The sequence below is a fragment of the Lampris incognitus genome, chromosome 4 (genome assembly GCF_029633865.1).
Source record: "Lampris incognitus isolate fLamInc1 chromosome 4, fLamInc1.hap2, whole genome shotgun sequence".
NCBI lineage: Eukaryota > Metazoa > Chordata > Actinopteri > Lampriformes > Lampridae > Lampris > Lampris incognitus.
In genome coordinates, this window is record NC_079214.1 from 36,118,480 (window position 1) to 36,133,822 (window position 15,343).

General features: G+C 41.8%; 1 protein-coding gene across 2 annotated transcripts in view; it reads left to right on the forward strand.

The window, feature by feature from the left end:
- The window catches only part of ccdc102a (coiled-coil domain containing 102A), a 115,205-nt gene that overhangs the window by 43,719 nt on the left and 56,143 nt on the right, over nt 1-15,343 (forward strand). For both annotated transcript variants that reach the window (XM_056278482.1, XM_056278483.1), the window contains exon 2: nt 13,651-14,115. In XM_056278482.1, the coding sequence (XP_056134457.1) occupies nt 13,753-14,115 (363 nt within the window). In that variant the 5' untranslated portion in view covers nt 13,651-13,752. The remainder of the gene's footprint in view (nt 1-13,650; nt 14,116-15,343) is intronic.

The window sequence follows — 15,343 nt, forward strand, 5'->3', positions numbered from 1 at the left end:
TAAAGAACAGCTTCTATCCCCGAGCCATGATTGCACTAAATGCTGCTAAGTCTTGATTCCTGACTTTTTGTGAAATATGTTGGTGTCCAGTAGAATATAGAAATGAATGTGTGTGTTTTATGTTTTTAATCCTTTTTATACTGATCTTTGCACTGATAAGAACTGCACTTTCAAATTTCGTTGTACAATGACATTGTTAGAAGTGCTCAACTATATATATATATATATATATATATATATATATATATCAACATGGATACAGGAAAAAAAAGATTTTCATGCATTGCAGTACAGGCCTGTTTAATGCGTCTCGCACTCATCAGCTGCTAACATTTATTGATGCATATTCCGCTCCTCATTAGTCGAGCACTCACAACACCATTGACGGTTTCGGAAAAAAAACCGCTATCTATATATATATATATATATATATGCTTGGCTGGTAGATTTTGTCATCTACAAGTCAAAAAGTTAATTTTGGACACTGCTACTAATAGCCTGCCTACAAAGGATTGTAGGCTTTCAGTCTTGGTGTCTTGTGTAAACAGTTTTAAGTAGCATATGCAACCCAACTGGATTTCTGCATAGATCACATTTGTGTGGACACACCTGAAAACTGCTGGCTCTTGTCTTATATGACCTTCTGATTTTTTTCTAAGTTGTGTCTAGGCATCCAAGTATTTCAGCATTCTTACCTATAGTACCTTGGACTTAATAATTCAAACATGAATCATAAGAGAATAGCTGTGTGTGTGTGTGTGTGTGTGTGTGTGTGTGTGTGTGTGTGTGTGTGTGTGTGTGTGTGTGTGTGTGTGTGTGTGTGTGTGTGTGTGTGTGTGTGTGTGTGTTGCGCGTGCATGCACGTGTGCATATGCGTATGTCTATCACATGTTGCACTGCCCTTTAGACAGAGGTGTGACTGGAAGCCAAAGTGACATTGTGAATAACCCCTTCACCGTGGGTTGGCTTGAAAAGCCCCAGGCCACTGTCTTTCTTGGCAGAGTCAGACTGGCGTTATGCTGATCTCTGCTACTACATTGATTACACCACTGAATGGATACTCTTTAAACATTCATGATTAATCCCTCTGCAGGCTGCCTGCCTCCCTACTTGTCTGTTTCTACTATTTTTATGACTTATTTTTTTGTGGTTTTGTCAAACAGTCTACTTTTTTACACTGTGGCTGCTTCTGTCTTCTGCTTCTGTCTTTCTGTCTGCCTGCCTGTCTGCCTGCCTGCCTGCCTGCCTGTCTGTCTGTCCCTCTGTCTGTCTGTCTTGTCCTGTCTGTTTGCTTTGCCTGTCAGTTTTGTATTCTTTCTGCCAGTTTTTGCCCTCTCCCTCTCTTATCTGTGCATTTGTACCGCACAAAACTGAGCCGAAGCACCACACTGAAGGCTTCATTCTTTTACTAATGGCAATAAACAGTGTTTTTGAATAATCTTTGTGTCACTCAGTTGTTTTGTAATGGAATCAAGCAACAAAGTAAAGGTCATTGCATATATGAAAAGAAGTGTAGAGCCACAAGCAGCAACTGCATGACTCTTGTTAAATGAGCAGTTGAACTATTGAAATACAAGGCTCAGCATTTTCAGAAATCGTCTCAATTCAAACCCACAGTGCACATCACAAAGTTGCTTTCATAAAGTAGAACTCGAACATTATTCTTTGCATTTTGTAGGCAAGGCGGTCTCTTTTATTGAGAACAATTACATAATTTGGCTTGTAAATTTAGCTAGTTTCTCATCTGGGGATTTGCTGGGTTTGTTTCATTGGTTTGTGGTTTATTTCTTTAACTGGTAGCCTAATCAAAGTTTGGGACACGACGTGAATTAATTTTTGTATGACACAGATCTGACGCTGATTATAATTTTGCTAAGACTATTATTTGCTAACGGCTTGTTTTGAGTAATCCAAACTACGGCTAAAGTGGTTTTCTGATGGAAATTCCAGTTGCCAGAGACAACTGGATGATTATAAAAGTCGATTCTTGGTTCGTCTTGTGTTTTCTGTGTGATGTTCTCCAGTTTTCTCTCTGGATGGAAGATTTCGATAGCCTGTCATTGATGCGCTTCTCTGGTGTTGCCAAGGACAAACCACTCCTGTCAAGTCACCTCCCCACACACACACACGCATGCACGTGCGTGTGCACGCATGCATGCACACACACACGCATACATTTCCTCTACTTGTGAGGGCCCTCAGTTACTACATTCCTCCCCTTGCCCCTAACACTTACTTACTTAGCCTTACTTACTTAACTTGATCATCAAAACTACATAAATAACTCTAAACCAAAGTCTTAACCCTAAAATAGCCCCTTGAAGAAGTGACGACTGGCCAAAATGTCCTCACTTTGCAAAAATGTCCTCACTTGTGGTTAAAAACTGAAATTTTGCCTGACCATAGCTGAACAAGAACACACACACACACATTCACACGTTCACTTACCCTGTAAATTGGGATGGGTCAGGCCCGTCAGGGCCATGGTGGTGGTCTGACAACGTAACCATTGATCAATCAGCTACACTTATATTCCTGACAACCTTTTTTCTACTGCGTGTGTGTGTGTGTGCATGCATGCAAGTTTCTACATGGTGCTGTGTGTGTGTTCACATTCACGGATTTTTAGTCCCAGATGTTTGTAGTGGTTGGTGAAACCTCAGAGAGATAGAGCCAAGTGAATGTGATGGAGGAGAAAGAGAGAGGGGCGAAATGTGAGAAAGCGAGAGAGAGAGCGAGAGAGAGAGAGAAGAGTGTGTGTATCTGAGGAGAAAGTCAGTGAAAAGACAATCCTCTTTATTTATGACGGGTCCAATAAAAATCACTTCCATTCTCACCAGGCCACATTTCATCCATTTATCCTCTCACTTCTTCATAGTAGTTGGTTCCCACGGCTCCTCCTCTTTTCACCAGCCTCGCTACCGTCTGACATTTATGCCCCAAGCCCTACAGGGACCTGTCTGGAGCATGGGATGGCTGAATTGGGCTTTAATTTTCACCCCCTTTTTATTTTCGCATTAGTGTTTTTTAAACTTATATCTAACAATTTTTTAACGGTTTTTTTAAGAAGTCATTTTAAGACAAAAGTGTCACCTCTGTGTGTATGTCTGTGTAGTGATTTTATACGTTGATGCTAATTTTTCATTTCAGATACATTGTCATCGCCTAAAATTAACATCTGAATACAGGTTGTATTGAAAGTAGAGTGGTACCACCTCTGTAGCCAGCAGTAGCTGTGTGAGCTCTAAGCAAGCTGTTGTTTAGACTAAGGGGCGGGGGGGGGGGTGTCAAGTGTTTCTTATCAGCATTTCAAATTACCCAGCGGATGGAAATTTGAAAAGTCTATGTTGCTTCACTCAGCCAGTGTGATAATTTGCTGTATCAAATATGCTGTTTTCGTGGTCCGCTGTGAGTTTGTGCATGTAAACATAAGATATGATCCTGCTTTGGCCTGTGTGTGTGTTAGAAAAGCAGAGGAGATATCATCAAATGAGGGAGAGACAGAACTGTTTGTGAGGTATAATCTGTTGTAAATAAGTCTGCGCTGCTAAATCTCTATCTGTTGATTTACAGCATCTCAACATCTTAAATCTGCGTAATCTGACAGTTTCTTGAATGCGTGTTTTATCTGGAGTCTAGATTTTCTTTAAGACGAGGACAATCCTGCCAACAGAGATGTGTTGACATTGTAGCTCTTCCTCCTGGAATAAGCACGCACACTCACTCACTCATGTGCGCACATACACACACACTCATGTACCCAGATGGAACTGGTTTGAGAGGAAGTTTACCAAGAGAGCTCCTTTTTATTTCTAGAAGTGTTTAATTTTGGGTTGGCCATCCATAACACCACTGTCTTGGACCTGATTATGTCAAAAGGCAAAAACAGCAGCTTTCCATTTTCCCCCTCTGGTTTGGAGAAATCCGCCCATCCTCCCTTAGTTAGGCCTTTCATCTCTTTGACTCATTTTCCTCTCCCCCCCCCCCCCCCCCCCCCCCCACATATGTTTTGACCCAGATATGGGGCTTGGTTGAACAGGCCGCTGTGTGGGGGTCTGTGTGTGTGGCTGCTAGCCCATGTCCCCTGTCTATGACTGGGAGATGAGGTTCAATAAAGGATAGGAAATGAGGCAGACAGAAGCGTCGCATCAGCATGGGACTTCATGGTTTCCAAGAGGAATTTCGACTAGATGGGGGGGCGGGGGACGACATGAGTATCTTTTCTCATTGGTTCACATATATTCAAGCGCGATGGAGAACCTTGTGTGTTTATTCCAAGCCAACCGCTACAACCAGCTGAGAGCTGTGTTTTTGGTCACCAGGCTTCCGATACCGCAAAGACAAATGCCACTTTCTGGTGTGAGCGAGGCCTAAGCTTGTCCGCTAAATACGCCATAAACAGAACCCTCTCTTTCAAAAAGCTCTCACCTTTAATTGGCTCAAATGAGCTCATGCTCTTTAATCCCAGTAACCGAGATGATGACTGCTCAGCTCGCCGAGCTGTTCGATGTTAACTCCGTCTGTAATCACTCCTTCCCACTCCTTTATCATACACAACTCATCATATATTTAGTTTCCCCTTTACCTCTTTGCCTTGTTTTCCATGTAACCTTTCCTGTCAGACTAAATGAGGTTTTAGGTTTCAGGTCTTAAGTGGAACCTGCTTTCTTTACTCCAATCTCACGTAACCCCCCCCCCCCACACACACACACACACACACACATCCCTCATCAAGAAAATACAGTTGGATTCCCTGAAGAAAAGGAAACTAAATGAATGTCAGAACTTATGGTTTGGAGCTGTTCCCCTTTTTTTTTTCTTCCAAATTTTCTTTCTTCAAACCATAGGATGGACGGTATTTTTTTGTTATCCCTTGACTCTAGTATTTTGTCTAAGGGACCCCCAAAACAGACTCTCTCTCTCTCTCTCTCTCTCTCTCTCTCTCTCTCTCTCTCTCTCTCACACACACAATTGAATTACTACTAGTTATAATTCAATTTTAAGTAGTTGAGATATCCACTGCTGATGTCCAAAATTCTATCGTAACTCATTAAAATGACAATTGTTATCAGAAATTCAGTTTTCCAACTAGTTATAACATGGTATATAATGTATAATTGCTTATATCAAATTCTATTATAGCTAGTTAAAAGCCGAATTGCTGATACCAGAAATTTAATTTTATCAGGCTGAAATACACGTTTATCAGCATTACGGTTTATCCCTCATTTATTTCAATGAGTCTTGGAAATTAACTGGTTAAAAAGTTGTGTATGACAAGCCTTTTCTGCTTTTAATCCATTGTAGTACATATTGAAATTCAATTTGAATTTAAAAAAAAGAATTATTACTAGTTATAGTTGAATTGTCACTACTAAGAATGTATTTTTACTAGTGGAAATTCAAAATTTTACTTGTAAGAATTTTATTTTACCATGTGGCAATTTAATTATCACTAGTAAGAACTGTATTTCCACAACATCCGGGTAGCGTAGAGGTCTATTCCATTGCCTACCAATGCGGGGATCCCCAGTTCGAATCCCGGTGTTACGGTTTGGTCAGGCGTCCCTCCAGACACAGTCAGCTCTGTGCATAACTGTAGTCCACTGACTTCCGGTTTCTACTGCAGCGGTCATACCAGGTTCCTGTTTGTTGGTGTGTGCTATTGACAGTGGCATATTTTTCGTGATGCCTGCAATATTTACCATGGGTAAATGTCAATGACATGCACGGAATTGTGGACAAATTTTAACCTGCACCTACCAGCAAACGGGTGAAAAGTTTCAAGTTGTACATATCAAGTTACGTCCACAATTCCGTCCGTCTGTCCGTCCGCTCATCCTCATAATTGTGGAAGTAACTTGATATGTACAACTTGAAACTTTTCACCCGTTTACTGGTAAGTGCAAGTGAAAGTTTGTCGACAATTCTCTGCATGTTGTTGACATTTATCCATGGTAAATCTTGCAGGCATCGCGAAAAATATGCCACTGTTAATAGTGCATGCCAACAAACAGGAAACTGGTTTTTCCGCTGCAGTAGAAACCGGAAGTCAGTCGACTACAGTTATGCACCGGCCATGTCTGCGGGTGGGAAACCGGATGTGGGTATGTGTCCTGGTTGCTGCACTAGCGCCTCCTCTGGTCGGTCGGGGCGCCTGTTCAGGGGGAAGGGGGAACTGGGGGGAATAGCGTGATCCTCCCATGCGCTACATCCCCCTGGTGAAACTTCTCACTGTCAGGTGAAAAGAAGTGGCTGGCAACTCCACATGTATTGGAGGAGGCATGTGGTAGTCTGCAGCCCTCCCCAGATCGGCAGAGGGGGTGGAGCAGCGACCGGGACCGCTCGGAAGAGTGGGGTAATTGGCCGGATACAATTAGGGAGAAAAAGGCACGGGGGGGGGTGTATTTTCACTAATGACAATTTAATTCTTGCTAGTGATAACTGAATTTGTACATGCAAAAATTCTATGTTCACGAGTAAAATTACAGACGGTAACATTGAAAAAGGGTTTAACAATGGCCAATTTAGTGTTATGACACATCGGCAGGAGGGTGAGCATTATTGAAGGAGATGGTATGCAGAGGAGCACTCTGCCTGACATCAGTGCTTTTAATTCATTGATTACTAACTTGAGATGCATTGAGGAACACTTCAGTGAAGATCCATTTAGAGAGGTGTTGGACAGATTGCCTTACAAACCTGCTGTTAAACCAGCAGCATTTAGGACACAAAGATGGCCGGAAATTTGAGATTTTCTTTTGTAAATAATGACGAAAAAGTATAAAAATACATATATTGCCTCCTTTGTCTACACACAAGAAGATGTGCTTAACAAACAGCAAATGACAGGTTATGATTTTATTTAGTAGTGATTTTCTCCAGACTGGCAATTCAGAATGCCAACAGATGCTCATAGATGGCATTCATTAGTCTATGATGAGGCAAGTAAAATGGTGTCAATTGCATGACATTTCAGCTAGAAGTAATTAAATTATCACAAGTGAAAATGGAATTTTCACAATTTCTGATATCAAAAATTGGCACTCTAACTAGTTGAGATGGAATTTTTGATTGTAACAATAGGTGTTTTAAATAGTTAAAACTGAATTATAAATATTTCTACTTCAATTTCTGTTATAAAAAATTATTTTAAACTAGTCATAACTGCATTTATGATATCTATAACTTTGACTAAAAGCTAAAAAGTGTGTATGTTAACGAGAGAATGAATGTGTTTAGTCATATTTACAGTGAAGCCGCTTTTCTAAATTGTTTCAATTTGTCCTTTTACAAACATGTCTGCCCAGTGGTTAGAACTGTTGCCTCACAGCAAGAAGGTCCTGGGTTCGAACCCCTGGACATCCCAGGTCCTTTCTGTGTGGAGTTTGCATGTTCTCCCTGTGTCTGCGTGGGTTTCCTGTGGGTGTTCTGGTTTCCTCCCATCATCAAAAAGACATGCATGTTAGGGTTAATAATCCTGTCTGTGCCGCTGACCAAGGCAATGGAAAGAAGAACTGGAGTTCAAAGAAAGTTGAATCAGCTCATCTGGATATGTGTATTGAATTCAATTCAATAAACGTTGTATCCAAATGAACTTATTCAACCTTCCAGGGCTCCAGATGGTGACTAAAATGGTCGCCAGTGCAACTAACTTTTTAATTTTGTGACCATTTTGTTTACCTGCCTGTTGCCAGTGGCCAACATTGCCCACAAGAAAAAAAAAAAGAGAAGAAATGGCCATACGTTTTGCGTACTGAACTCTCATTGCACCTGCGTCTACCTGACCTATCACGTGAACAATACGTCCCTCCATCCATCCATTATCCAAACCGCTTATCCTGCTCTCAGGGTCATGGTTTCCAATACATAAACTTCTCTGCACTTTTGTCCTGTGGCAGTTGAAGCGTCAGCTGTACAGATGAACAGGAACAGTGGTTGAAGGTAGTTTAATGTCATGTTTATTGGGTTAAAAATTGGAAGTGTTACCTTTATGAATGGTGTTTAATTTAGTTCGATGTACTTTAGTTCAATGGAGTTTGAATTTAGAAGTTAAATGTAACTAACTGCATAGTTAGCTAACGTTAGCCAGCTGGCAAGAAAACTTAAATGCGCAAATGAAAAAATATCAAGATTTTTCCTCACTCCCTGCCCGTCCAAACCCCAGCCTCCTCTACATCAGGTGCTGATGATGTCGAGACCAACTCAACCAGTGAAAGTTCTCAAGTGACATTTGACTCATCCCGCCCTGATTCAATCAGTGTTCAGCAGATGATACAGATGATAACCAAGCACAGCGAGTGGAGTCTTCCTCTCCCGTCCCTGCGGCTCCCATCCCTACAAGACCGTTTAAATCCTATGTCGTATTGGACTTGAACCTAGTATTTTTTACTACTTATTTGTGTTGTCGCCTCCTGAGTAGATCCTTGCTTGTGTTGTATTAACTCGCAGATATATGTCGCTTTGGATAAAAGCATCTGCTAGCTTGGCTACAAGAGTTCACCTGGTTAAGTTATGACAAGGGAAAAATTTACTGCACATTTTGTGCTCCCATAGGACAAAAGATTACTGGTAAAACAGAGTTAATTACCGGTTCGAGTCATTTAAAAAAAAGAAACAGTGAAGAAGCATGGTGACAGTAAAAAATATAAGAATGCTAGGGATTGTGTCATTGCTTGGTCTGCCCTTCGTGCCACCCCAATAGTAAACGCAGTGCAACGTGCTAGTGATAAAGTTGCAGAAAAAGAGATGAGGGAATTGAAAATAAAATTCAATGCAGCCTACATGATTGCAGTGGAAGAAATACCATTCACAAAGTTTAGCTGTCAGATTCTATTGATGAAGAAGAATGGCATGGATGTGTCGAAGACATATGATAATGATACAGCATGTACAGTTTGTAGGCTGCATTACAGATGAATTGAAAAGCAGTGTGCTGGAGGCGGCTTTAAAGGCAAATTACATCTCCGTTATAACTGATTGTGGAACAGATGTCTCAGAGAAAGACAATGTTATTGTATACTGTAGGCACTTGCCTGATGGAACAGATGCAACCCGTCTAGTAGGGTTTGCCGAAATTGAAAACAGTCATGCAGAAGGAAGCCTATATACTATCAAGTCGCTGCTTGAAAATGCAGATCCACCCAATGCAAACTGGTGGGGTACATGAGTGCTTTTGGAGTGGATGTTGCAAGCGTTAACATGGGTGCAACAGGGGGAATAGGGTTCCGTCTCAGAGGTGATATAGGTGAACATGTCCTGTCTTTCTACCGTCTACCTCATTGTCTGGAACAGGCAATGCTAAGCACTCAAAGGTCAGTGCCAATGATTGAGAAAGTCTATGACCTTTTGCAGCTTGTGTGGAAAACATCACTTCAGTCCTTAAAGCAAGCGAGAACTGAAGGCAATAGGTGCAGAAATGGGCTGTACAGTACAGAACCCTTCGGCTGTTAAAACTCAGTGCTGGCTGCCACACATTTATCAGGCATTCTCGGATTTTCCTTCAGTCAAATTATGCAACAGGGCAGGGGCAATACACTGCTGTGCGTCATCACATAGAACACCTTTTAGCCATACCCAAAAACACTGACATAAAGAAAATGGCCAAGGACATTGTGCTGCAAATGGAAAGCCTGTTTTTTGTTGCCTTCTGTCACTTTTTGCATGATCTTTTTCAGAGGTCTCAAAACTCAGCCTCACACTTCAGAGAAATTCTCTGATCCTCCCACAAGCGGTTGCAGCTGTTGAGAGTTGTCTGGACACGGTTAAAAAATTGAAGGTAAAGCCACTGAGAGAAGGGAAGCTCTAGGAATTCTTACAGCACATAGGGAAAGATTCTGAAGGTACAGAGAAGCAGGAAGTTCTGCCAGTAAGCAAGAGGTGGAGTGCTGCAAGTAAGGGCCCCCAAAGTCATCCCACATTCACAAATGATCTGAATGCAGTCATTGATAAAACCATTGATATTACTTGTTAAAGAACTAGAGAGAGGATTTGGAAACGTGCTGATGAATGTTACAGAGAAAGGACATTCAAAGGGATCAGAGGTCATCAGGTCCTTTTCAGTGTTCTGTCATGATGCATGGCCAGAAGATGTTGTTACCTATGCCAAGGAGCAGACTGACCCATTAGTGAATTGGTACAGAGAACTCTTGACAAACAGTGGATGAGATGTTACAGCTATCCAAAGGGAATGGAGAATGCTGAAAACATTAGTGAAAGGTCAGTTCATGGATAAGACATACACTGAGTTATGGAAAATTATTGCAAAAGCTCAACAACGACTTTACTTTCTTAGGCAGCTTAAAAAATACCGGATCAAACATCAACTGCTTGTTCTGTTTAACTCAGCCATTATCGAATCCATCATAACATTGTCTATTACAGTATGGTACGGTGGCACGGACAGTCAAACACGGAAAAAAACTGCAGCGGATTATCATCAAGGCATCCAAAATTATAGGCAACCCACTCCCCTCAGCTGAATCTCTACATACTAACCAGACTGTAAAGCGAGCAAAGAAGATAATCTCCAACCCCTCACATCCTGCTCATCACCTCTTTCAGCTCCTTCCCTCAGGGAGGCGCTACAGGTCATTGTTCACTAAGATTAAACGCTCACAAACAGTTTTTTTCCCCTAGCCATAAGGACTCTGAATTCCTCCCTATAGTCCCCTCCTCACCACCATTCACCTAATTGTTATGCGTGATATGTTTATTTCTTTTATTGTGTAACTGTATTGTTCATGATAATATGTGGAGTGTTTTTTGTTGTTCATGTATGTATTGTGTTGCAGAGTTTAATCTGTACCAAAAACAAATTCCACCGGCCTTGGTCATGTGGCTAATAAATCGGGTCTAATCTAATCTAATCTAAGGAAGGAGCCGTTCTGCAAAGATTTTAAGAACATTCTTTACTTAGTTGTAGTTATGCGGGTGCTTCCCATATCTGCAGCTCAGTGTGAAAGGATTCTCAGCACAGAATGGAATCAAGTCAAAAGTGCGCTGTTCCCTAAGTGTTACAACACTGGAAGACTTGGTGAGGATCAGTACTGAGGGCCCCTCACTTGAGCAGTTTGACCCAGAGCCCATTGTGAAGCGCTGGTTGTCTGCAAGCAAAAGAAGTTGCAGACCTGACTACACTGGCTGACACTGACATGGTGGTGGTGGGAGATATGGACTCTGAGCCTGAATAAGCAGGAAACAACTAATTGTACATGGTTAAATAAAAAAGTGGAAAAAAAGAAGACTGGACATTTAAGTATTTATGGTTATATGATTGCAGCATATTGAACATTGCACATATTGTGTATGTAAAGAATACATTGTATATGGAAGGCAGAGCAAACAAAGGCAGACTACTGAGGGGAAAGAAAAGGCAGTGTGAGGCAGCCCTTTAACAATGTAGCATATGACATCACTATATTTTGGCTCCTGGAGAATTGATTTGGCTCCTAAGTATTTAACATTTTGGGTTTAGTAGCCATAGGCCCCTATATATATATATATACACACACACACACACATATATATTCACACACACATGTATATTCACACACACATGTATATATACAGATAAAACTTTTTTTCCTGTATCTGTGTTGATATTCCACTCCTCATTAGTTGAACACTTATAACACCTTTGACGGTTTCGGGAAAAAAACGCTATATATATATATATATATATATATATATATATATATATATATATTGCCTGGAGCCCTTCCTTCTTTGATTTTCTTAACTGGATTATTGAGCATGCATCAAGACAAGAAGTGGAGTTGGTCCCCGGGTGCTGCTGCTGCCCACTGTTCCTATACAATCGGGTGGGTTGAATGCAGAGAACACATTTCGTTGTATGTATGTACAATGCCAAATAAAGTGTTTTCTTCAATTACTCATCTACGTCCAACCATGTCACTCTGATACCAGTTAGTATGACATGAAAATGGCTAGCTATTGAAATTAGGTGTTTCACTGACTGGCCAGCTATCTAGCAGCAGACTGGATCATGGCCAAAAGCCCAGTTATGAAGCAGTTACTCCATTTACTGATGTTAGTAAAAAACTTAATAGATCATATTTTCTTGTAGCTTTTTGAAGTCAGTTTTATTTACTGGACTGATTTCATGAAAGCGGTGTGATCTAATCAAAGTTTTATATTCTATTTCAAAGAGTAATATGTTTTTAAATGTATTATAGATGAGTTTACCCCCAATCAGTGTGCTCTTTACAAACAAGCCTCTCTGTTCGAATGCAGAACGGGCTCCATGTCCTCTCTTCCCCTTTTCCTCCTCTTCCCTCCAAGTCATTCTCACAGCTTCAGGGGCCTCTCTCTGGAACTTCCTCTGTGTTCTCCAGAGAGAACACGGCTCTGTGTGTGTGTGTGTGTGTGTGTGTGTGTGTATGTGTATGGGGGGGTGGGTGGGAGGAGTCGAAGGAGGAAACTGGGCTAAGAAGGAGGGTAGGTGGGAAAGGGTTGCACTCGAAAAATCCAAAACAAACTCCACCAGAACTTGACAATCTGAAGTCTACAAAGTTGTCAATGAAAATCTTCTTTGACAGCATTTTTGAAACCCAGACACGACCCCTGCATGATTACATGGATATTTTTGGACTCAGCCAGTCTCATTTTGGCCAGCTAGGTTGAGGCATAAATACTATATTTTAAGAGTAGAAAAAGGGAGATAAACAGTATTCTGATATAGAGGGGATGGTTGGTGTTTAAAGTCCATATTGGGTGAAGGTACAGTTTAATGAAAAAAAAAAACAAGTGCAAGGTTTCACATGCTTTGCTCCTTGCTCCTTTGGGCATGAGTCACTGTAAACATCACGAAGTCAGGATGAGGAGAATGCAGCCCGCTAATTTCTGACAGAGATTTCTGAATCTGGTTCACATACCCAGCCTCTTTGTGTGCGAAAGGTGGAGGAGTTGAATTCAGGTCTGTGCTTCACAGAAGGAAAGAGGGAGAGGGGAAAACAGGAGGGGGGTGATACAGATATAGAGAGAAATGAGGAGAGGGAGTGTGAGAGGAATGGAGGGGGAGAAAACGAGGATTCAGGCCACAGGAGAAAAAGAAACAAGGATGAGATTTTTTCTCTCTCTTCATTCCAGTAAAGCTGCTCAAAATTTAGCCTCGAGAGATGGAGGGAGGGAAGGAGGGAGAGATGCTGAGAAAGGCAGAGATGGTAGTGTGTGAAGAAGACCGTGTGAGAGGCAGCGTTGTGTAGAGTTTTTTCACTGTTTTGTTTGTAAGAAAATAATATCCCGTAGCAGTCCTTCCTCCTCCGTTAGGCTTTCCTGTTTGACTAATTGAGTAGGTCCTTCAGTGAAAGGCTGTATGCTTGGTTATGTGTATGACATATTGTGTTTATATTGGCAGATGACAGGGTCAGAGGACAAATACTTGGTTTTCTTTCTCATCTGTGTTTGTGCTTCTGTTTTCAATTGGTTTATTCTATTTTATGTATAGCCTATTCCAGTTCAGACTTGGCCGACTTTAATGTCCACATCCTTGCTCACTGTATGTGTTATCAGACTCTCAGAGCAGACAAGGGGTTCTCTCCCCAATGGCAGCACAATATTTTGGCTGTAAATAATGTTACCGAGAGCTATGCTGTTCTTCATACTTGATGTTGTTGTTTCTGTCCCCAGGCTGAAATGGGAAGGAAGTGGACCATGCTCTCCTGAACAACCTCTTCCCACTGAACTCCCTTCATCCTCCTCATCCTTCTCTTCCTCACTATTGGCTCCATCATGAACCACACTCCCAGCCCTCATCTCTCCGAGAGCGGCAAGTCGGCTGGAGGCGGCCTGCTGTGTGGCCTGGGCCTGGGCTCCGACCGGGGGATCCGCTCCCCGGACAGCCTCACACACACCCCAAGCCCGACAGGAGGAACCCCAAGCTCCAGCCCACCCCTGCTTCTGTCCCCTGGGCTTGGGGGACTGGGACTGGGGTCTTTAGGGGCCATGGGGGAGGGCGTGGGGGGTGACTGGGAGAGCAGAGAGGAGCTGCGGCTCAGAGAGTTGGAGGAGGCGCGGGCCAGAGCTGCCCAGATGGAGAAGACCATGAGGTGGTGGTCCGATTGCACCGCTAACTGGAGAGAGAAGTGGAGCAAGGTGGGTTGCAAACTACAGGCCAACAGCAAAGGATCTGGCTGCCATGGTGTTATGAATAGGCTAGAAACAAGAATTTGAAATGTGGAATTTGTCGCTGTGCCTCCTGTTGATGGGATATGACAGGAAGTGCCCACATGAATGATCTTAATGACATAATGCACCAACCAAACTCGCCAACACATGAATACGGTATAGGGGCAATCTACAAATCAACACATTTTCTGTTGTGCTGTGCTTTTTTGCCTTCATTTTGCTCTCTGTGCAAAAATACTCATTATTCCCTAAGTCACTTTTCTCCCTTGCCCAGATTGATATCTGTAGACATGGAGATTCTCATGTTCTTAAATTGTCCTCTCTAGTTATTCTTAGATACCGTTCGTCTTCCTATTTAAGAGTGTTGCGTTAGAACATCCTCTGGGTCTTTTTTTATCAGCAGTCCACCAAGTCAAATTCCTTATGTCCGATCTTATGACATGTCCACACGGATACAGATAAGTTTGAAAACACACCTTTTGTTTCTTCATATTGGTCTTCCATCCACGCTCAGCTGATGTTTCGACCACCGAAAACACCTTTGCGAAAACGCTCTCCATAGAGGATATATTAAAAAAAAAAGAAAAAAAAGAAATAAAGGCTGGCTTGGTGTTCTAGTGTGGACGAGGAAAAGAAAACTTTTTGAGAATGCCAGCATGTATTTGTTATGTGGTCCGTGTGTGTGTGTGTGTGTGTGTGTGTGTGTGTGTAAAGCTGCTGGTTCAAGTGGCCTACGGATGCCCATAGAAGAAACATGAAGGACCATACTGTTGTGTTTGTGTGTTTTAGCCCTCCTCCTACAAATTGCATGTGCTTATCATTATTCCTGACCGTTTTTCAAAGCATACCAAAGGATTACGATTTTTGAACGTGTTTTTCTTACCTTCCAGGCAGCCATTGGTTACCATTCATTTTAAAATGGTATGAAAATCAACTTGCAGAGACTAAAAACTTGCTTGAGATAGGTAATCCATCACAGTGAACATTTACTTACCCTTTTTAAATTTTAATTTTCATCAGTTATAGGTTGATTTTCACACCTGACTGAAATGATTGGTAGCCAATAGTAGCCTGGAAAGTAGGAGAAACGCACTCAGAATATATAAAATAGGGTATGCTTTTGAAAATGGTCTGGAGTAATGTTAAGTGTTTATGATTTGTAGTAAGTGGGTCATAACATTCCAAACACTGATGT